Raw genomic sequence first — 22,551 nt, 5'->3', positions numbered from 1 at the left:
ATGGAATGAAATAATTATTTGGTTTGTGAAAAAGTCTAGGTATTTCTGTAATAGTGAAAGGATACGTCCCGGAGAAAAGAGTAGGTTTAGAATTCAATTTTAGATGTATCTATAAAGTGTGCACTGCACCGTTAAACAAAGATGAGTCAACTGGTCTTCTAGGTTGTGGACTGAGCAACAGACTGACAATTTCTTCACAGTATAATATTGTCTTGGAACCCAGAACCAAACCTCGGATTGGATCGTAAATGCAACGATGGCTATAAAAATGGAAAAGGGACGGGTTTGGAACCTGCAACGTGCGCTCCTTGCTCAGAGTTGGCACTCTTAGGGCACTAATCGAACCGGTCAAAAAATCAGAAACAGATGTCTTGGCAGTCCAGGAAACGTAATCATTATGCAGTGATGTATTTAACTTTCGAATGCAAGTCTGGAACGCAAGGATGCGCCATAACTTTTGCGGGCTACAAGAATTTCACCTGCAATATTACAGACTCACAGAATCAACCAACCAAACCTTAAAACAATTGGTGGACTTCGAGCGAAAATTAAATTTTTCAAAGTTTGGCTAATTAACGTATACACTCTAACGGAAGATAAGGCCCACTCTCTGAAAAAAAAAATCGATAGCCAGTGTTTGATTCATTGCCTCGAACGACGTAATTAGGTGCTCGGCGACTTCAACGCAAGGATTTGTAAATAGCTACTCCACCGTGAAACTACTGGAGGCCATAGTATTCACGATGTAACTAACAAGAAAAGAAGCAAACTCATAGAAACCGTTTGCAGCAGAAAGATGGCGATCTCATCGAATTGTTTCCTCCACCGCAGTATCCACAAGAGAACGTGGGCCTCGCCAGATGGGACAAAGTTCATTCAGATTGATAACATTCTCATTAGGAAACGAGCTGCATCTAGCATCCCTAACGTTTGATCGACCGGGGGCAAAGTGCAATAGCGGCCACTATCAGGTCAGAGCATGAGAGAGCAATGCTGGTTAATAAATAATGAGTGGAGTAGGCTTATCCACGCTATTAGGTTCGATATTGGAAAACTACAGGACGAGAAAATGACATCAAAATATATTTTGATGAAGAAAAACAAATTCTGCAGACACTGAACTGACATTACGAAGCCGACAGTAGCATGTTTTGGAGGGATACAGCGGGAGATCTTAATGAAGACATAGAACAGATAAAAAATCAGTCGAGGTAATATTTCGAAGAGCTACTCAATATCAAAATACAATTTCCGCCCATCTAAGGAACAACGGTCATACAGGCACCTGTCCTACCAACTACGCTTGAAGAAATCAAGGATGCACTTAAAATACTGAGCAATAACGAAAAGAAACGAATGTAGAACTGCTGAAAGCAAGGAGTAGGGGAAGGACGACCAAGCTTCATGAGCTCCTAAACACTGTTTGGTTTAAATAAACTATTTCAGAAGATTAGTGCAAAAGTGGAAATTGCCCTATTTAAAAAAGTGATAAAATTAGCTGCAAGTTTTCGTATTGCATAGCGGATACCGTTGTTGTGCACATGTTACAAGGTGATGTCTAAAATAATCGAATGAAGGCTCGAGCGCTTATCAAAAAATAATGTTGGCGAATATCATTTCAATGTGTAAAGTTAACGATTGATCAGATATTCTCAGTGAAGCAAATATTGGGCAAGCGTTGAGAATATAACGAGTTTGTCCATTAAATTTTCGTTACCTTCAAACAGACCTACAAAAGTATCAATCGGTCGATACTGAACAAAACATTGACTAAATCTTTAAGGAAACTGATAAGACTCATCAAAATGGCAAAATGACAGTCTAGTGCCCAAGTAAAGCTACAAACCTAGTTAGCAAGATATTTCAGCACAGACTCCGCATTAAAGCAAGACGATGGGCTGGCCCCAACATCACTTTGAAATCGAATGGTGGCAGTTTATCTAAATGGTACGTTGCTATACAAAATCACCCCTGGTGATGTGGATGATATGAATAAGCTGGGAGGATCGGAAGTTAGCTGGAAGGTGGTGAAGCTGGTAAATCTTAACGAATTAGCGAAGGAAGCAAACCTGAAAACAGAGGGAAGAGACCAAAGTTGTGACACAAACCAGAAGAAAGATTCCAATCGGACAAAACGGCGAATGATGAAAGCGATACAATAGTGAGTTTTAGTTATTATATGACGGATCAGAAACCGCTATTCATATTAACATTCAGGAAGCTCCAATGAGATGGCCATATAGAGCGTATGGATGGAAGAAGAATTCCCAGGTGCCTACTCAAAGGCAAGGTGGAAGGTAAACGACCTTTTCCAAGTACACGTTCATCTTCTCGAAACTGACAGGAGGACTCAGTGGGCAACAGGCTGCTAGTTTCTTTGAACCCTTCAGTTCTCCACATATTATTATACAAAACTTCGCGTGTCCTTTCCGAACCTGAAAAATCAACAAATGGAATATCATGCGAACCCGGAAAAAGAAAGCACGCGAGCTAAAACTTAAAAAAAAACGGCTCGACCGCGCGCAGAACCGTAAAACTCTTGTTGCCATCGAGAGGGAAAATTCACGACGGATCACATCCTCAATTGATGTTCCTCCTACCTCAAATCATCATGGGGCGCGGCCTTCGAGTTCTCACCCTGCCTTGGCCGTGAAAATGGGGGGCTGTATTGGCACTCTCGACGGAGCATAACGCCTGGGTCACGCCTGCTGAACCAGCACCAACAGCTCTACTAGCAAACCTTTTTCCAACTGGACCTCCAGCATGGGGGCTGGGTAATTCGGAATAGGTTTTCTAGTCAGCTAAAAAATGCTGTTATCCCACAGCTTGCATAAAATTGCCAATGACAACGGATTGCGGATTATTCAATTAGAAGTGCCGCACAAAATGGTCGTTCGAAGTATTGGGTTTAGGCAGAAAGAGGTCCTCAAACAAACGTAGGCCTTTCCGGTCGAAATCATTCTGCTTTGATAAATGTCAGAACATAGACTCGGATAACTATCTCGTTAGCATGGTGCTCCGGGCCCGAATAGGAGAACAGAACTCTGATAATCAGGTCAGAGTGACCACTGAAGCCACCTAGGACAAAGTTCTTTGTAACGGGTGTTACTTGTTTTTTGTTGCGTGCCCGGATGAGGATGATTTGTGGTCGTACCAATAACCCTTATAGGTATAAGAGAGAAATGGGGAGAGAGAGATCTTGGAGAAGAAGCATTGACAAATGATCTTCACAGCTACCAAGAGTGTAAGGTACGGCCACATACATATTTGGTCCTAGTCACAAAAAAAAGCGCGAACAACAGGTTTGACGATGAATGTAAGCTAGCAACGAAACGGAAGAATGCTGTATCCAGGCAACGCAATAATCTCAACGAATACGGGCACGTGCAGAGACCTATCACAAACTTCGTCGGACCGAGAGGCTATTTTACAAACGGATAAAAGAAAGCCTGGGAGAAGCAAAAGCTCTGTGGACTCGAGAAGTACAGGGTGTAACCGTACCAGCAGGATGAAGTCATACATACCTCGTTGCTCGTACTGCTGAGACAAAAGGAAATTCTGATCGGAGTATTCTATTGAACTGCCCATCAACCAAAATATCTGTGATTTGGAGGTCCGGCCAATTGAAGACGGTGGACAGATGCTGCCGCCACGAAACATGGAAGAGACAGTCCATGTAAATTCATCCGCTTCTGAATCATAAGTTGTCAAAAATCGTTGGAATTGCAGCCGAACTTTTCATTTATTGAGGCAACTAACTACATTTTATTTCTCAAAAGTTGGGACAGCTAAACAATGCCAGTCGGCGCATATCACGCAGTGCAGCAATTATAGGGGTACCATATTACTAAATACTATCTATAAGATACTCCCCGCTATTTTGCTAGGTCGGACAGTACCATGCGCCCAGAACACCATCGGCACATACCAAAGATGCTTCGCACCAGACAAATCAGCAATGGACCCATTTTTCTTTGGAACATGACCATCAGTTGAACCATCTCTTCATCAACTTTAAGGCCACCTATGATAGTATAGCCCGGGCAAAACTGTACACGACCATGACAGAAACAACTTTTCCTGGATATGTAAATTGTCCCACGCCTCCGATGTTCTGCCCATTAATGCAAATAGGAAGAGTGTGGTGACAAGTTAGGCTGAGAATCTTGGTTTTGTTAGTAATTACCTTTATTCCGAATCTGCCTGCCTTTTTCTTCAAATTAAGAGCGATTTGCGCAAGGTCTATGACTTGGTGAGAAAGCAAGCAGATTTCTTGAGCATAGTTGAGGTGTTTCAGGAAAGATGATGACATCCTCCATGTCCTCCAACCAAGGTGGCATGAAGACTGTTACCGAAGGCGGAGAGAAAAAGTGCAAGTTGTAACTTTGTGTAGAGCATTCCGCATATACTCTTTGTTGGCGCATGTTGAAAGTTTTCTCGAAGTCGAAGAAGAGCAGGTGGAGTGCTGATCTAAACTCAACATACTGTTTCACAATGATAACGGGTGTTAACGGTTCAAGCGGATTCAGAATGACAACCCTGCTCTCTATCAATCAAGTTTTCGTGGTGTTCCTTGATGTATCTTAAGACGATTTTAGCTAATATTTTCACGACAGCAAGAAAGACACAAATATCCCTCCAATTAGCGTACCCAAGATCATCTCTTTTTTAGACTCATTACAAAAGTTTTCATAGTCCTAGTCCTAGTCCATTTACAAATGAGTAATTCTGCAGAAACTGCCAGGAAAAATTCCGCAAGTAGATGTGTCCGTATGTTACGATGCTTTGCCATATTATTCACAAGAGATGGAACTTCACTGCATATTATATAACTGAGAATCGTGGTGAAGTCCTCCTTCCACCTTTTCAGCTGCTTATCATCATGGATGGGCCTACCGTTAGTGTTCTTCAAAGAATCTTTGAAAAGAGTATGATCACCTGCAAGCGAAGCTCCAGTGCTCAGTTCATGTTCATCAGTCCGCCTCTACGTCTCTGCCGTTAACTAGGACTTACACCGTCCTTTTGGGACGATGACTTCATCTGCACCAGAGAGTGTATGTCATTTGCGCAGCAAGAAAATTTTCCCGAAGTTCGATGAGACGGAGTGTTCATGTGCGATTAGATGCAGTACCGAAAGACAAGTAAAGATGATGATTTCTTTGTCTGGTGTTCTTACAGTTACTGAGACCATGCTTCCCCATCAGATGCTCAAGCAAGGTGGGGCTACCTTAGTATTTAGATCACTCATCACCATCTCATTGTCACAGGAAGCCTCTCCTGAACTATGTGTAACTGATCATAGATAGCATCATTCTCCTCTATGTTGAAAATTTCTGTTTGTCCATAGCTCGGCACAATTGTGATGCTCCTTAACCTGGATCGGAATTTGTAGTTGAGATCTTGCCAGAAACTGGTCTCCAAGTGATGAGAATCCGCCGCTATATCTATCTCTCCTTATATCGCACTAATTTTCCCTCAAGTTGGAGAAAGCAAATATTCTGGGGGCAGTCGATACCGTGTTCAAGAGCGACAGTCCCTATCAGAGGCGTTGTTGATGTTTTGGTAGTAAGAGACTTTCGAAATTGGCAGGTTGCTGGCCCACAAAGTTCTATCCCTTTTAATTGTCTGTTATAATAAACGGAATATGTTCAGTGCATCCTTAAGGCCCAACTTGCAGATAATCACTATTTAATACTTTCTAACAGCTCAAAATTGAAATAAAACACTTAGGTATTCATGAAAGTTTATATAAAAAAATAAATTAAGCAGAATGTTTTTTACAAAAGATGAAATTAGAATAAAACATATTCTCGTTACCAAGTTAACCGTGTAACATGGTCTGTTTTCCTCTTTGTGCTCTTGATGTAACCTAAAAATTGTAATTCGGCAACAGCTCGTGTAAATCGGGCCCTAAAAGTAAAGTATATTCTTTAGCAAACCTCTTCAACATTACCAAACATTTCACACTTACTGAATTTGTGGGTCAACATCTTCCGATTCATCATCATGGTTTGGCTCAACAACATAACGGAACGCTTGCAACCAATCATATAAATTTATTAAACGTCCCGACTCTAGGTGCAGTTTGTATGCAATGCATATGTCCGGCATTGTACTCAATAAATCATCTGTAGCACTTATTTCGCAGCAGCTGCATTGAAGATAATGATGTGGGTCATTCAGAGCTGTATGCAAGGCAGCTCTTGGTGCTCCAACAATGTGACTTCGTATTGAATTGATATCGGAAAATACGAACAGCTCTAGAAGAGGTGGACCTTCCTTTTTGAATGGCAACAGGTGCTTCAAAATAATTTCAGATTTTATGTAGTTCAACGTTTCGTTCAGTGACTTGATGAATTCCGAGATAGGTTTCTCGGTCTTCGACATAATAAGAAGTTTCTCCTTTAATTCACGACGACTTAACTTTGAGAGATCAGTTTGTTCTTGAGAGGATTTTGACGTTGCTTCCATACCCGCATTGATGACCCTTTCTAATAACTCATCCATTTTTTCAAACTTCGAGTTAACAACTTCTTTACATTCTACACTGATCGAATCATCGCTTAAATTTTCTTTACAAAATTTCAAAGTTTGGTCCTGAGCTGCTTGTAATTTTGTGACAAATTCAGTTTTCGATAGAAAACCAATCATTTGCCAGCATTCTTTGAACTCGGCCAACTCTGTAATTTTCGAGGATACGCATCTAGAATAAACTTCCCTCCGTAATCGGCCTACAGGTGCCTTGGGAAGATCGTGCACTAAGACTGTGAAAAATTCAAGGAAGCAACGGAAAAGCAGCAAGAAAATATGACATTCTTTCAGGAGACCAGGGAGAGTTTTCTTCAAATGTTCGTCATCGGTTAAAAGTGCAATGATTTCTTTGGGTTCATCTTTGAAACTTTCGACATATGGTCGGAATGATGGTAACTGACGAATCATTTCGAAATCCTCATGTGATAATTTGCTGATTTTTTCCAATGAATCGAAGTAATCGTCGCAAAGGGAGAATGCATTGCCTTGGTGAAAGTGTTCCATGAGACAGTACTGAAATTGGAGGGCATTTACTCGCATTTAAGTTTAGATAGATTAGATAATATTAGATATTATGTTAGAGAAAAAGCTTGAAAACTGTGCAACCAAACTTCCGGCTTCAGTGTTTTTTTAATAAATTTTACTTGTAATGTTTCAGACCACTCTAGGGCCTTTCTCAAGCGGAGTTTCATTTCAAATTAAAATATACTCTGAAGCAATTATGAAAAGCCTCAAATGCTTTTAAAAAATATTGAAATGATAATATTAATTTTTATCAAATTAACAATTTATTCTCCAATGCAAATACTAACCTTGACTCCTTGGACAAATCCGTGTATTGAAAAATCGTAAAACAGGAATGTGTCCGTCAGAAAAGTGAACGACTTCCCGGAAAGGTGAAATTTATAATATGGAGACAGAAGAACTTCCTCGATAATCTGAAGAGATATGCACAGCAATTAATACCACTGAAATCTTACCACATTTGAATAGTTACATTATTCAATCCAGTGAGAGCAGATTCCAACTGAAATATTTTCAGCTGCATTCGACTTGTCACGTGATATGGTAAACTGCTATGAAGTGCTGAAATGGCAGTCGCAACGCCCAGGACCAAGACCAAAGGTATACGGTTACAATAGGAGTGCATGATAAGTATGAAATCCTGCAGATTTTGAATATTAAAGCACTCGAAGCCAGGAAGGATGACCACCAAGGTTTTCTTTCCATCTGGATATTCTGTTTTATACCACGACTCAAGAACGTGCATTGTATATTGGCCCCGACGCAAACTTTTCTTATTATGATCATCCTCATCGTCATCTTCATCGTTGTCAGCCCCGTCAATAAATCCACTGACCATTGCTTCAATTGTTGCTTTTAGATTGGGACAATCTCGGCCCTCGAGGATTGTACAGGCGCCAAAATGCTCATCTTGAATATGATCCGACAGTGTTTTGAATTGTTGATGGTGATCGGGTTGATTGATACCTATTAAGTGGAAAAATGGTGTGCAAATGGGTATTGATATAATAGTTAACTATCCAACGACTAGGATTACTATTTGAAATTATCCTAAAGCAATTTTACTAAATTTGACCTTAACTTTGATAAATTTGGTCTCTCAACGGCTGCCAGATTTGTTTCACATTTTGGTGAAGGGTAGCACCTACTGCGATATCTGAGGCATCGACGAATACGGCTAGGGGTGTATCTCGCCGAGGAAATGCCAGGAGTCTAGCATCGGCCAGCTGTCGTTTGGCTAGCTCAAATGCCTTCACGGTCTCTGTACACCACGCACCATGCACGGTGGAAGTTGATTATGCCCATGTCCAATACGCAGATCCTTGACTGTTTTTGGTTGTGGGAAGTCTATGATGGCCTGAACCTTGTTTGAATCCGGATGGATTCCCTGAGGGGAAATCGTGTGGCCTATGGACTTCACCTGCTGTTGAAGGAATTTGCATTTTTCAATGTTAAGCACCATACCGGCCTCAAGCAACGTTGAAAAATGCATTGAGACGTTCCAAATGCCCATACAGGAAGTGACGACCAAAACATCATCCAAGAACACGAAACAAAAGTTAAGGTTTCGTAGGACACAATGGATGGACCTCTGAAAAGTTTGCGCCGCATTGCACAGACCAAAAGGCATCCGTGTGAACTTGAAGAGTCCGAAGTGTGTGCATGCTTTCGGAATATCTTCTGGAGCTACAGGGATTTTGTGATAGGCCTTGGCTAAGTCCAAAGTTTTGAAAACACGGCAGGAGGGGGTAGCCGTCTGGAATGGTCTGCGTACTGAGACGTCTGTAATTACCACACGGTCTCCATTCGCCGTTGGGTTTTGGGACCATGTGTAGTGGAGAAGACTAGCAGCTATTTGATGGCCTGCAAATATTTTGCTTTAAAAGTATGTCAAATCCTTTCTTAGCAATAACGAGTGGAGTGGTAATGGACGCACCTTCAAGAAGATAGGGGATGTGGTGCTGTACATTATGCTTAGCTGGTTGTAAGAGATTACTTTTGTAGTTCAAAAATGATAGAAAGACTGATGGTTGGGCAGGTGGCAAGTTTTCCTGAAGATCTGAGCGAGGTTACGGGGTCTATAAATGACCTTTTCTGCAGATCTGCCTGCAATCCAAAATGGCTTAGAAAGGCTGCGCTTAATTTGTGACTGCTTATGTCCGCTATAACAAAACGCCACGAAAACGATCGTCGAAGTCCCAGACTTACGTCCACTTGTCTGTAGCTATAAGTGTGTATGATTGAGGAGTTTTCTTCCTCTAGTTTGAGTTGTGGCGGGATGAACTTGTGATTCCACGGCACCTGGAGGACCGAGGCGTCTGCCCTTGTATCGATTAGATAATGGGGCTTGCTCAAAGAATCGTAGATGTTTAGGAAATGGGGGTCCTATGTCCACATCCACATAATGTTGGACCGGACCAAATGAGGAGCAACTTACTCCCAGGTTTTTTGTCCACGGATCCCTAGTTTGGAGCACAGCACCCAAGCATTCAAAAATCAAAAAAAAAGGACAAACGATTTCGTCCGGAGTTCAAACGCCGCCTGATCTCTGCCCTGGGAGCAGCGTGACCGAAAGCGGCAACAGGTGGAAAAACGACCCTTTATATTGGGTTGGGGAAAAAGAAATGACGTATTTGTGATCGAAATTTGACGCTTTATTTAACATACTTAGAATTATCCGATTTTAATCTTATAAATAAAACCCCCTCCTTATTTGCAAAAACTCAGACAGCCAGTTTTCGCAAGCCTCTTTTGAGGCTAACTTAGTAGCACCAAGAGTGTTTTGCATGGACCGGAAGTGATGGTAATGACTTGGTGCCAGGTACGGACTGTACGGTGGATGCAATAGGACATCCCATCCGGGCTCCCGTTGCTTCTGGCGGGTCATCAAAAATGTGTGAGGCCGAGCGTTGTCCTGGTGGAACACAACACCATTCCTATTGACCAGTTCTGACCGCTTCTGTTCAATCAACTCGTTCAAACGGTCGAGTTGCTCTCAGTAGAGGACCGAATTGAGGGTCTGGCCATAGTTGAGCAGCTCATAGAGGATGATTCCCTTCCAATCCCACCAAACGAACAGCAAAACCTTCCTGGCCCTCAATCCGGGCTTGGCGATGGTTTGGGCCGGCTCGCCGCGCTTCGACGATGATCTTTTTCGCTTGAGGTGATCCACTTTTGATCACCAGTCACCATCCGCTTCAAAAGTGGATCGAATTATTTCTGTTTCAGCAGTCCATCGCAGGCGTTGATTCGGTCCAAGAAATTTTTTTGCGTCAACATTTTCTACATAGTTACACCCAGTTTCTGGCCAATCGATCGAATGCTCACATGCCGGTCTACTTGGATGATTTCGACGATTTTATCGGTTTCTACGATGATTTGCCTACCAGTACGGGGTGTATTTTCGACATTCACTATACCAGAACGAAATCGATCGAACCAACGCTGTGCTGTGCGAATCGTTACAGTATCGGACTCATAAACTTTACAAATTTTTTCGGCCGCCTTCGTTGCATTTTTACCTATCAGGTAGTAAAAACCTAAAATATGACGAATTTCTGGCTTGGTGGACTCCATCTTTGACGCGCTATAACTTGAGACTGAAACGTACGATCACAACACTCTCAAAGAGACATTTGTAGCACATATTGTCGTCTCTTCAAATCGCCGTATAGTATGACTCGATGCGACAAGTACAACACAAGATATGTTTAAGTGTCGCCATCTATTGACAAAATACGACATTTATTTTTGCCCAACCCAATATTACACCGTTTAGAAGCTGGTGAAACAAATGCAAAGAGAATCTTTAGCAGTTTAACAGAGTGCTGTAAGTTGGTTAGAAAAAGTTTGGCCTAATTTACGCGCCCAATTTTCTGATGAATAAATTTTTAATGCATATGAGACTGCGTTGTTTTATAAACTAATCCCAAGTAAGACGTTGAAATTTAAAAGCGAAGGGATCGCGAATTAACAGAACACGAAATCTTGTTTTTGATAGATCCAGCACATTCCCATATTGCTGAGATTAGAAACGTAACCCTGGTGGTTCTGCCTCCTAACACCCTCCCAGTATTACAACCCGATCACGGGATTTTTAGAGTTTTAAAGGATTCCTAAGATTTTCTTACGAATGGAAGCAACAAATCTGCAGTAACTGTAGGTGCAGCGATAAATAACTGATGACTAGCCGTTTCCTCTACAAGAGGAGGAACCTCATCGAATGTAATACAGTTAAGGACTGTTCTTTCCACCTCTTCAGTTGTTCATCATCGTCGATGGGAATTTGACCATTAACGTCCTTTACAGGACCATCGGAGGACTTGCGACACATGTAAGCTCTTTCTTGATGCAGTATACAGTTCTGAAATCATTGCGATCTGCAGCGTCTTCCGTTTCCCTGACCAGCGCAACAGTGAATCCTCTCTTGTTACGACGTACACTACGCCGAACTTCTGGGGATTTCGCTCGGTATCGGAGTTCGAACGCGTCACGCCCGCCATTACTTGCAGTGGTCAGTCTTTAACCCCTTCCGTTCATCGATCCGCTTCCACGACTCTCCGCAGTTAGCCACATTTTATGACGCCCTTTAGCGACGTGGCCGACGACCTGTGCAGCACCCAAAAAAAGAGCATTGCTGATGGCGGCCCAATGCTCATCGATATTTTCACTTGCGTTATTAAGAAAATCTGTCATTCGATCAGCTCTCCCACTGTCGAACAACAACTGGGTCGTACAAGCGGTCTATATTGAACTTAACGGGTCACAGCTCCCCAACACCGCGAGAAGTGGCGGACGCAACACGCAAGCGAACGTAAGCGACCTTCAGATGGTGCTCCCTTTCGAGGCCGATGTCACCGACTATTTTGTTACGCACATCCAGAAGACAACACCTAAATCTAGTACTGATTGGGAAGTGGTCGAGCTGATTGCCTTTACCGGGACATGGTGTTTCGGAATGCACGCGGAATAAATCACATTTATTACCTTGAAAAGAGCAAAACAGTTAATGGAGAATATTATTGGACCGTTTTAACCATGCTGAACCGCATATGTATGGTTGTTAACACTCCCCAAATGTGATATAGTTGGTCAACAACGCCTACCCAGAACCGTTGACGTTTCGCTTGAATGTGTTTCGGTTCTCTCCAGGTCTTTCCCAGAAGCCTACACTCCTTTTGCTGTTCCACACCATGTGTTTCTAGGCGACCCACCCGTCGACCGCTCTTGGACAGTGGAGTTGTCGCCCTTTCTTAAAGTGAGACCTATCCACTGCCACTCCTCACACCTCTGCTAGCACCTGGCGCTTACGCTGAAATTTACGTACGCTGAAGGTAACTTTACGTTCTTAATTGCGTCGGGCCAGAGTATGACGATGACACAGCGGAAACAGGTTTTAATGAAAACTTGGGGCTTTTGCACATGTGCTGCTTCCGTATAAAAGCACAGAACGAGGATTGCCGCAGAACAACTTCTACTTGATGGTGTTGAGGTATTTCCATTCCAAGATTTTGGACACAATACCGAAGGCGGATCTAATGCTTTGAATACGTCGGGAACATCACGTTCGGTGCCACCTTTACCAGAAACAACGCTCATGAAACAGATAAATTGATCCACGATATCGATATTCTGCCCGTTGATGCAGATAGGAAAAGTGCAATGACTAGGGCGGCAGGCAACCTGGGCTTTGTTGGTGTTTATCTTTAGTCCGCCTCTACTTGCCTCTTTCTCCAAATCTAGATCCATCATCAGCGCAGTAGAGGTGTTTGAGGAAAGATTTAATGGTCCATTGGAACCCTCCACATCCTCCAGACATGTCACTATTGAGAACGTCACTGATAACATGAAAGAATAGTATCGGCGACAGAATGCAACCTTGTCGGACGTTGGTCTTCAAATTCCTCACAAATTCTGCTTCGACGCGACTCTGTCATAAGTCGCTCTGATAATTACTATTAGAATCTCCAGAATGCCACTCCTACGTAGCGCACTCACCGTGTCGAAAACCTTCTCTAAATCGACGGAGAGTATGTGAAGCGGAGATCTGCACTCCGCATCTGCTCCGAAGGGCGCTCATGTGGTCAGCGGAGGGGGATCCAAAACCTGCTCTCTATATACTGAGTTATAGTTTCCTGCTAATACAAAAGTGACAAATTATGGCCGCAACCGTTTGAATTGTAATAAAAAATCCCCCGTTTTCAAGTCAATTTTTTGTTGCCATAGACAAACATACCATGAGCGTGATACAAGCAATAGACAGGGTCTTCCAGCCGTTCCAAAATAACAACGTAACTATTACTTAACACAAGCCAAACTTCAAATACCTGTAAGAAGTGCAGCCGTCGGAAGAATATTGTCCATGTTGTTCTCGTAAGAACTCTTGATGAATTCCATTATTTCAGTCATTGTTTTTGTACAATGCTCCTCGTGAATTCTCTCAATATCTGCCTTTAGTGATTGCCATGTCTTTTTATACGTTTGGTAGTATGGTTGGTCCGTAATTTCCTTTCCAAGCAAAGAGGATACATCCACCACTTTTTTCGATGATTTTCGGCGGCCTTTTTGCTTGGAACGTTCAGAGGCTCCGTTGAACACAAAAACACCCTAAAAATACATAGCAAGAACACGTAACACCAAATGTTCTGAGGAAATTTAATGCGGGCTTACTTTTGAAACGGATAATGTAGGATCCATGGCAGAGACACGATTTGTAAACAAATAACAACTCCAAACCGATCAGTTGTAAATCACGTCGATCGGTTCCCGCCAAAGTCAACTGACATTTGCAAATATACAGTTCACAATGATTATGCATATTTTCTCAATAGATAGCGCTGTTAAGACAATTAACAAAACGGAAGTGACGAAAGTAGCGGTTATTTTCAAATATTCTAATATTTTATTTGAAATGTTTTTATTAGTTAATAGGACAATTCTGTATTGAATTAAAGAGTAGTTAGGTAAAATCGGTCCGTTTTCTTGTGAAGGTTGCAATGCTTTCCGCCTCGTAATCGCCACTTTGTCAGTAAAATGTTTGTAATGGTTTTTCTAATTACACCATCCTTCGCCTGCATTAATGCCTATATACCAATCGAATCGAAGTTACTTCCAACAGTCTCAATATCTTAGTGGAAGATGCGGAAGTGGAAGTGGAAGAAATGGCCCACACTGTATCCCTTGATGTTGTCCACAAACTTAGTGTTCATTTCCTATTAAACGCCGAACTAACTCTTTTCTAGGTCATTCTGGCCGGTAACAGTCTGCATTTGTATCCCCAGTCCAAGGTTTTTTGATTCACTTGCTCGGTAATTAACATGTGCTATTATCATTGAAATTTTGGAGACAAAAAAAACGGTAGCAGCTCCAGGTTCAGGCGTCAACTCAAGGTACTTAACCGATGGCTTGGATTCGCTGATCGCGACGAGACGTGGTTTTGTGATACTCTTTTCCCCAGTCCAAAGCTGAAACCATGATTCATTATTCAACTTGGCTTTGCGGGTGTTCAACAGTGCCTTCGGTAATAAGTGCCACAACATCACCTGCATAACCGATCATCGGCTCTGATGTCTTAGCAGATTATCGTCGAAAGCGCTTCAGAATTCTGGCCCTAGGATGGACCCTTGTGCTTCCGCCGACTTGATCTCTATCTTCCTCTAGCCATCCAGCGTTTCGCGGGATGGTTCTAAAACAGACACTTCGGGATAAGTCCCCGGCAGTACATGTTTACACTGTGGGGCACGTTCCACACCTGGCATAGCCGGCAGGTTGTGCCCTTAGTTTAAACACCTTGAAGACTTTGTAGAGGCTGCCCATACTCGTATCTTTCACATTACTCAATTCTGATTTTTTCCCTGTTAAAAAGTGTCCTCGCTTATCGTCATAGTCAAATTTTCAGGTTTCCAAAAAGCATATAGGCTTCAGGCTAGAAACCAAAACCTTCCCTTGCAGTAGCCTCTTAACTGTTTCACAGAACGTAACCTTGTCGGTTGTCTTCGAACCTCGCCGTGGACTTCCGTAAAAGTCTTGTTCTCCGTTGGTTTAATGAGTAGAGCTTTTGTTTTAGTCTTCCTCCGTTTCTCCTCGATGAACGTTTTACAGTAAGATAAGGTCTAACTCTTTTGGCGATGCTTTCACCGGGAATTACGATTGTTCTACTTTTTGAACTCCTTTTGGTGCTGTCCCCTGTCTGGAGAAGAAAATGCGATCCAGTAGCTCTTCCAATCCATCAATCCGTTTTCACGTCTATGCTGACGTATTCTAGGAAGAAAGTTGTAGATGGCATGAGCTTCACAACTGCGATTTCCAAACAAATCTTTCCTCTTCAGCTCTAGCAAGGAGAGTTGCATTGGCTCCGGCTAGGCCTAAATTTAAAGCCATCTATCCAGCTTCAAAGATCTTCTCTTGACTTCTTTCTGGGACAGCAGCGCTGCGTACCAACAGTCGCATCACTTTGTAAGATGTCCTCTGTATTTGGTCATCTGGAGTCTCGCCGGGAATTCCCCCATAGATACACCTTTGCTGGGCACCACGGTGAGCGGCACATTTTTGAACTGGGCACAAACGCAGCCGGCTCTTCCTCCTTCCCTACTTTTGTTTGTGCTTCCTATTCATCATGCAATTTATACCAGTGCACCTTTGTCATGGAGGAAGATAGCTTGGAAACAAAAGGTTTTTTTTTTCTGGGTTTATTTGTCGGAACCATCCCCCCGTATTGCAGAATAAATTTGTTGTGCCGATTTTGTCACTCTTTAAGTATATTGGTTGTTGTCGAAATTTTACCTTGTTTATAGTTCGTTAGATTTCAATATCTTAAAATAGTTAACTCCTTTTGTATCCCACTCAATAACAGTGCATTTAGTGGGATACAAGGAGCAAAGGAATTCCCGGCGAGACTCCCGGGGTGCGGGTGACCAAAAACAGAGGAAGTCAGGAATACAAGTGGGATACAAAAGGAGTTAAATATTTTGAAATATTGAAATCCAACGAAACTATAAACAGGGTAAAATAGTAGATTTCGGTTGTATATTTGGTAGGATTTTCTGGGGAAGAACAATAAATGGGGCCATGAACCATGTATTAGCTGCTCCAATCCGCCACTGACTCTTGTATTCGAAGCATCAGTGGTGGTTACGTCGGCATTGGCCTTTCTGTAACGTGAAAAGCCCTTTTTGCGTCTCCAGTCCGGGGTACTGGAGTGGTTCTCTAAAAGAACGCACTTCACGTTCAAAAGAATTTATAACGTTGAGGAACTGACGTAGTTCGCAGATTTTTTTGGTTGTTTCATATTCAGTATTACCTAAATCTGGCTTGATAATAATAATTATCAATTTAATAATAATAATCGTTGACGCAACAATCCAATTTGGTGAGGGACTTCAAGGGTGTTAGAGCACTTTATTCAACACCGCAACGGTACACTAGAGTACAATGTTGTCAGTATTGCGTTCGCCAGAAATTATTAGCCTGATTTGAATTAGGTACTCATTAACAGCTGAATCGACTGGTATCCGACATCCAGTCACGATAACAAATCCCTCTGTCATCAGTGAGATTTGAACCGCGATACACATTCATTGATAGGCCATATTGTTTTCAGTTTATCCTTAGGTGTACGAGGTATTTTTCATAAGTTTTTGAAAAGGTACGGGTGTCGTCGGTATAGCACTCGAATCCGTCCAGTTCGTGGATGATGAATTGCTAAAACGTTTGCTTATAAATATACTTTTCGCTGAATTGAATTGGGCAGCAGGCGGGCAAAAAGAGTTTCTATTGCTTTTAGAAGCGACTCAGTACCCAGTAATGATTACGAGAATGAGGTAAAGAGGTTCGACGAGAAGAGACGCAAATCATTCTTGTCTGGATCGATATATGATAATTCTGATTAAGGAAAGACCTTAAATTTAAGAGATTCATAAGAAGAGGATGAACTCGTCTTCTTAGTCTTAGCAAAGTTGGATAAACCCAAACTTTGATCAGTTAAAAGACAGAAAAAGTAAGCAATATTATGAGAGGGAAACGTTAACATTTCACTTTACATTAAAATCTCTACCATATAATAAAAAACTTTCATTTTCAATATTATTCTATTTCCACAAGAAAAAGTTACATAAAAATGCTCCAGCAAAAGTTCAAGTTAATGCGTTCAGCAATATTTTTGTTAATTTACAATATACTTATTTGTACATTATATATTTTTGCCAATCTGTTCTGCTTCTTCCACCTATGAGGTAAGAGAAAAATAACAAATTATATTAAAATATATCATGGAGACAGTTATCAAATTATGCCCTCACCGTATCTGGCAACTTCGTTTGGAATGTTTCTGGCAATATCAGCGATATTGCTGATCCAAAAAGAGCAACACCTCCAAAAAGGAGGAGTGGCAATGGTTTGAAGTAAGTTCCCTGGGAGAAACAATTTTAACGTTGAAGTTGTCTAGGCAACTTGTGGTTATACTTACTAATAAGGGAACAAACGTGGCTATCATGGCTCCAAAACGCCCGGTTGTTGACAATGTGCCAACACCTCCGCTACGTATTATCTGGAAAAAGGTAAAAAGGTTACTTGGAAAAGTTGTATAAAATTTACATACGTTTCAATATATATAATAATAAGCTGTTTCTAGGATTTAAACAAACCTTCTAAAAAATATAGGATAATCTCACTCATGGGACGAAAAAAACGTGGAATCAAATCAAAAATTCAATCCCCAAGGCGGCCCACATGATCCTCGGTGTCACCAAGCTTGGTAAGCTGTTTATTGACCGTAATATTGAGTTTGGAATGATGATGACCAAATCAAGGTCCTTGAGAGCAAACGCGCATATCTTTCTCTTGGATAAAACGTTGGCCAATTGGTCAATAAGAATGTCAACTAGCAATCAAAAAAGCGATTGATGTTACTCAAGTGGCCCACTACAAAGATCTTTACGAGAAAATGGACACTCAGGATGACAAGGGAGATCTGTATCGACACGAAAATTTTTGTTTTGAAACCGGGGAGTGTTGAGAAGTCCGGGCCAATTGGAGAAAACTTTTCCCACTCTTTAGGTCCATGGATTAGCACTCAATGTGCAAAACTCAGACGACTATGGTTTCGTCTCGGATTCACGACTTCCCAATTCCAAAACTAAAGTTGGTTCAGCTTCGGCCGGTTTAGGTACCCATGACGTGTTTGCGGATTAATATAAGGGAGCGAATGAGGGTCCAGGACCCAGGCAGCGTGTGATGTGTTCCCTGTGCACTGGAGTAAATCGAAATTTGTGTTGTGTTGCTGACAAGAACTTACCGATCGATAAGTGGCGACGGAGTTACAACGGAAATATTTTCAGCAGATTTCAGTGGAAAAATTTTGCTTATCGATCACTTCCGCACGGAACAATTCCACCTGGCAGTGCCTCAAAAGTAATCAAATGAATGAAAGAGAGCAGCAGGACCTGATGACATCGCAATTGAGCTCCATATTGATGCAATATACGCGCCCGGTTACATATGGGGGAACACCATGAGAAGCATCGTTATCTCTACCTTTCATCCAGGATCTAGAGAAAGCGTTTAACCAAGTGTCGTTGTGGTAGCAGCTGGTGGCAGAGGAACTGGCATGCTAGAGTAAATAGCTATATCGCGAAGAAGAGAGAACTTTGAAGTGTGGCAGGCATATTGAAACCGCTCCGTGTTTCTGTTGGTGTTTACTTAGGTAGTCCACTCTCGCCACTTACTGTTCTTCTTTTCACTGGTGCTGTCATGCGTTACATCCAAAGTCTTACTGCTATGTGCAGATAATGTTTCCCTAGCATCTCACAACAAAGCTGGTCTCGAGCAACTTGCCCAAAAGTTGAATGATCGCCTCATGTAGCATGGTCTGCTACTGAATAAATGAAAGTTTTTGACAAAAGACCCCAATAAAACAGACTATCATTGTCAGTCACGGCTTACCAAGAATTGAGCGATTTAAGTCTCTCGAATCAATGCTATCAAGGTTTTGAGTGTTGGTCAGTTACCCCTAATAGTGAATGCTGACTTGCGGTAATGAAGGCCATTATGTTGAGTTGATTTGGGAGCATATCAATCTTACCCGCAACAAGCCTATGACCGAGAAAAATGGCGAATTTGCTCTAGGAGAACATATTTCGTTACTGAACGAAACAAAGACTAAAGAAGAGAAGAAGAAGAAGGCGAAATAGAGAAGCGGATTTAGCGCGGCTACGACTTCGAACGACGTCAAGTACAGTATGAAGGTCGGCAGAAACACCCCTTTTTGAATACACGAAGTTATCAACGCTTTCGATATTTTGTTAATTAATACAGAGATTTCGTAGCTTACATAACGACGAAATCTATGAGCGATACCATGATCCTCAAGTTATGGATAAAATCCGGCTCAATAGGTTACGGTGGGCGGATCATTTAATCCGTACGGATGAGGATGATCCAGCCCGGAAAGTCTATAAGGGTAATATCTATGGTAGAAAAAGAAGCCGAGGCAGACCCTGCCTAAGATGAAGCGATGGCGTAGGTCAGGACGCCAGACAGCTTTTAGGGATATCGAATTGGTGGACCTCGGCGCAACACCGGGATGTCTGGAGTTCCTTATTAAGGCAGGCCTAGACTGGATACCGGTTGTTGCGCCGTTGATGATGATCTTTTCTCACAAAATGGGTGCTCTTTTTCGGAATCTTAACGATTATCCATCAAGGCCTTATTCTATTTGAGCACGTTGAGGGGAAAGAAAATTTTACTTCTATTTGAAAGAGTAGGTGCGCTGGTTTGCCGTATCATGCACGATATACAGAACTTCACCGGATGTTATACAGTTCAGAAATTTTGTTGAAGTACTCATTCAACCTCTTTAGCTGCTTGTTATCTTTGACTAGAAGCCTTCGTTAACGCTGTTCAAATGACCGTTGACAGATCCTTTTGTTTTGAGATATAGTAGTGGTGAGCCCGCCATCTACTTAATGGCGGGCCACACTAATTTGAGGAGCAACTTACTCCTTCGATGTAGTCCGCGAACTATTCTTTTCCTTGGGCAAGTGCCCAATACTTTTCAAAAATGTTTGACTCATTAGTTTTGATCGTAGGGCAGAGGCGGTCACTGTGTACTGTGCACTGTGCGTGTCGCACTAATTAGAGGAGCAACTTACTCCTTCGGTCTAGTGCACGGATCACTCTTTCTCTTGGGTGAGTGCTTTGTGAATTTAAGAAAAATGGAGCAAACAAAGGCCATTGCCGTTTTCGGTCATGATTTTTTCAAAGACCGACTTTAATCTCAGAAGACCGCATCTTGCGGTAAGCAGGCAGAAATAGTCCGACACCAGATGGGCATCTACTACTGGTATGTTTACCAGAATATAATAGAACAGGGTTGCAAGAAGAAGACGAGTGTTCTCCTAAGTTCCGCCATATCACTACCCTAAGCTCAGAATGTCCAGAATGTGAGAGCCTGAATATCATACCAGAAACCAAACCATTGCCCTATTAGAGCCGCTGTTGATGTATCAGTAGCATGAAGTTCCGAAATTTGTAAGTTATTAACCCACAAATTTCTATCCTTTTTAGCCGGCTTTTACGATAACAAAGAAGTAGTTTCAGTTTATTTTTTAAAACCTCAAGGTTTTGAAAGGTCATTTTCGTACCACTCACATTGCCGGGCCTACCTATGTTGGGGTCTTCTTTCTGCCCTCAACATCCTCAGATGTAGGCCAGAGGATCAATTTGCAAACGGTTTTATTCAAGTAGTATTCTGGGCAAAGGCGAATTGAAGTAGTACAAGAGGTCCGCGAATGGCATCTGAACAATACGATGCGTCGCGGTGTTGTAATTCGAACACAGCTGAATTGAATCTTCGAGTTTGTAGAGATGGTATACTAAAAAACCAGACGAGCAGGATAGGAAAGGCTCTAAAAGCTTTAAAGCTAAGAAACCGAGTAAACCATGCCCTTTATTAAATTCCAGAGCAATCCCAATTATGATAAGAAAACCACACTACGGGAGCATATTCAAGAATATTACAGACAAGGGAATTGTAAAGGGTGAGTGAGAAATGGATATCCGTATATTGATAGGAGGAATGAGGGCCAAAGCCAAACATTCTGGAAACTATGCTGAGTTCGTCGATATACATAATGACTATTAAATCGGAGTTTGCTTTCAAAGGTCGCATCAAGATCGTTATGCGAGGCAATCATCGTAAAAGGTTGACCATCCAGATAGTAAACGGGTGTGAGGGAGTGGTTTTTAGCATAAGAGTAACATTTCCTTATATTGAATGGCAATTTGTTCCGAACGTACCACCAATGTAATCCGTCAAGGTTTGACACAAGGTTGCTCTGAACAGTAAGCGAGGATGATAACTTGAAGTACCTCTGATGACATGATGCAACCATTGAATGAGAATAGATTCTGCCAAGCAAGAGAGATTTCAAGGAGGAGAGAATAGTTGCCGGAAATCCGTACGATTGGAGTTTAGTGCAAGCAACGAGTTGTTAATAGAGTCGAAAGCTTTGTAGGAGTTAGTATAGATATAGATGTGGACATCTTTTCAAGTACTCAGAGACTTGAAGCGAGGCGTTGAAACTTATGATTCTCCTTCACAATGAAGTGGTTGACACGAGACGAAAGACATGGTACGTACCTTTCAAAAACTTTGGGGAAGGAAGAAAGGATGAGAATAGGGTGATAGTTTTTGGTCAGGACAAGAAGAGTATACACAGGAGATTCATCCCCCAGCACATTCTTAGAAATTTTTGGGAGAAGGGAAAGTCTTGCACACGTTCGACCGCGGCCGGGGTTTCGTGCCTCGAATTCCGCGCATAATGCCGTGTATGTGATGCAGTGCATTGGTGTGCGCCCATGGGGTTGGGAGCACATGGCTGCGAGTTTCTACGAGCTCTGTCATTAAAACAGCAGCATCTATTATTAAACCCGATATTGCACAGCTGTCCTAGTGGGAACCAGAGGCAGAGCTGCCTTAATGATTCATCTCGGATTAATGATAATGGATCTTAATGGAATTACTGAGCGAATGATGCTTCAACATTTCTTTATAAGAAGCTTAGTGAAAGCAAACACGTGCAACATGCTCGAAAAAAGATCCATGTTTGCTCTCCTACGAAATGAGGAGGAAATAAGTGGAAGCATGCAAGATCAACCTGCATGCAACGGTTCCCTGCTGGGATAAGATGAAGAAGCACACACAGCAAATCGATCTAGGTGACATCGACACATCAGCGTACCAATACTATTTACCTACCTCGTAGCTACCAGAATTGGTGCTCAACGGGATTCCATGTTCCTTTGCCGCTGGAGTTGCTCCTCCTGTGTATAGTCTTCTTGGGTCAGGGTAATGTCATCTTTCTTTGTGTAAGCAATAATCCTAACTTCCTTTTACATACCCGGAAAAAACCTTCGGATAATAATAATAATCGTTGGCGCAACAACCCATGATGGATCAGGGCCTTGAAGTGTGTTAGAGCATTTCATTCAAGACCGTAA

The 22,551-nt window shown here is 42.1% G+C and overlaps 2 protein-coding genes across 3 annotated transcripts in view; both read right to left on the bottom strand.

The window, feature by feature from the left end:
* Window positions 1–5,731: 5,731 nt before the first annotated feature.
* Window positions 5,732–13,835, bottom strand: LOC119654870 (origin recognition complex subunit 3). The gene is made up of 6 exons (XM_038060464.1): window positions 13,726–13,835; window positions 13,383–13,662; window positions 7,529–8,022; window positions 7,344–7,469; window positions 5,972–7,044; window positions 5,732–5,910 (listed from the first exon to the last, which is right to left on the bottom strand). The coding sequence occupies exons 1-6, from the start codon at window positions 13,750–13,752 to the stop codon at window positions 5,814–5,816; spliced, it is 2,097 nt and encodes a 698-aa protein (XP_037916392.1). The 5' UTR covers window positions 13,753–13,835; the 3' UTR covers window positions 5,732–5,813.
* A 3,309-nt stretch (window positions 13,836–17,144) lies between these two features.
* Window positions 17,145–22,551, bottom strand: part of LOC119653683 (organic cation transporter protein) — a 42,960-nt gene continuing 37,553 nt past the window's right edge. For both annotated transcript variants that reach the window (XM_038058544.1, XM_038058545.1), the window contains 3 exons: window positions 17,519–17,599; window positions 17,352–17,462; window positions 17,145–17,278 (listed from right to left, as the gene is read on the bottom strand). In XM_038058544.1, coding sequence (XP_037914472.1) covers window positions 17,243–17,278; window positions 17,352–17,462; window positions 17,519–17,599 — 228 coding nt within the window. In that variant the 3' untranslated portion in view covers window positions 17,145–17,242. The remainder of the gene's footprint in view (window positions 17,279–17,351; window positions 17,463–17,518; window positions 17,600–22,551) is intronic.

This window comes from Hermetia illucens, chromosome 4 (genome assembly GCF_905115235.1).
Source record: "Hermetia illucens chromosome 4, iHerIll2.2.curated.20191125, whole genome shotgun sequence".
NCBI classification, from domain to species: domain Eukaryota; kingdom Metazoa; phylum Arthropoda; class Insecta; order Diptera; family Stratiomyidae; genus Hermetia; species Hermetia illucens.
Note: the sequence above shows the minus strand (reverse complement) of the source record. Positions and strands in the feature narration are given on the sequence as shown.